Below are 584 nucleotides of genomic sequence, written 5' to 3' on the forward strand. Positions count from 1 at the left end.
AGGATATTTACCCTCAAGAAACCTGCAACCAGCCAGGAATGATTATAAAGGCGCAGCATGTAATTATTATATTTATTTAGGTCATTACATCGCCATCTCCGAAGATGTAATGATCTCTGCAAATTGGGAAAAAATATTGTGTCAAAAGTTGGATTCCTCCTTCATCGTGATTAAAAGTTAACCTCTCATCAAGAAAAAACACGTAGCATTTAGATCACAGCCTCCAAAGTTGTTCCGAAACTCGCACATATTAATACACTCATCGGCTACCGGGCTTGAAAACACTGCAGCTCCCCCTCCTATTCCAGTGTGAGGTTCTGTAGTCGGGGGCGAATACAGGCCGTTGACGCCGCCCGGAGCGCCCACGAACTGCGACGATCTGAACACCGGCGCAAGTCGGGTGATGTAGAAGCGCGGCGGCGGCGTCGGAGCGGCTGGAACCGGAGCTAGAGCTGGCGAAGGAGCCTGAGGAAACACGGGGACCCTGGCGCCGTCTCCTGGCGTCTCGGCGACCGGTGATCCTTGTTTCCGCTGGATATGTCCTGAACAGATTAGAAAATACTAAGAATACCTTCCGGCGAAAT

The 584-nt window shown here is 50.0% G+C and overlaps 1 protein-coding gene across 1 annotated transcript in view; it reads right to left on the reverse strand.

The window, feature by feature from the left end:
- Positions 1–584, reverse strand: part of LOC119591133 — a gene marked incomplete at its 5' end in the record, with an annotated part of 6182 nt that overhangs the window by 4612 nt on the left and 986 nt on the right. The window contains 2 exons of the mRNA XM_037939846.1: positions 89–116; positions 203–542. Of these exons, the coding sequence (XP_037795774.1) occupies positions 89–116; positions 203–542 (368 nt within the window). The remainder of the gene's footprint in view (positions 1–88; positions 117–202; positions 543–584) is intronic.

This window comes from Penaeus monodon, chromosome 28 (assembly GCF_015228065.2).
Source record: "Penaeus monodon isolate SGIC_2016 chromosome 28, NSTDA_Pmon_1, whole genome shotgun sequence".
NCBI classification, from domain to species: Eukaryota; Metazoa; Arthropoda; class Malacostraca; order Decapoda; family Penaeidae; genus Penaeus; species Penaeus monodon.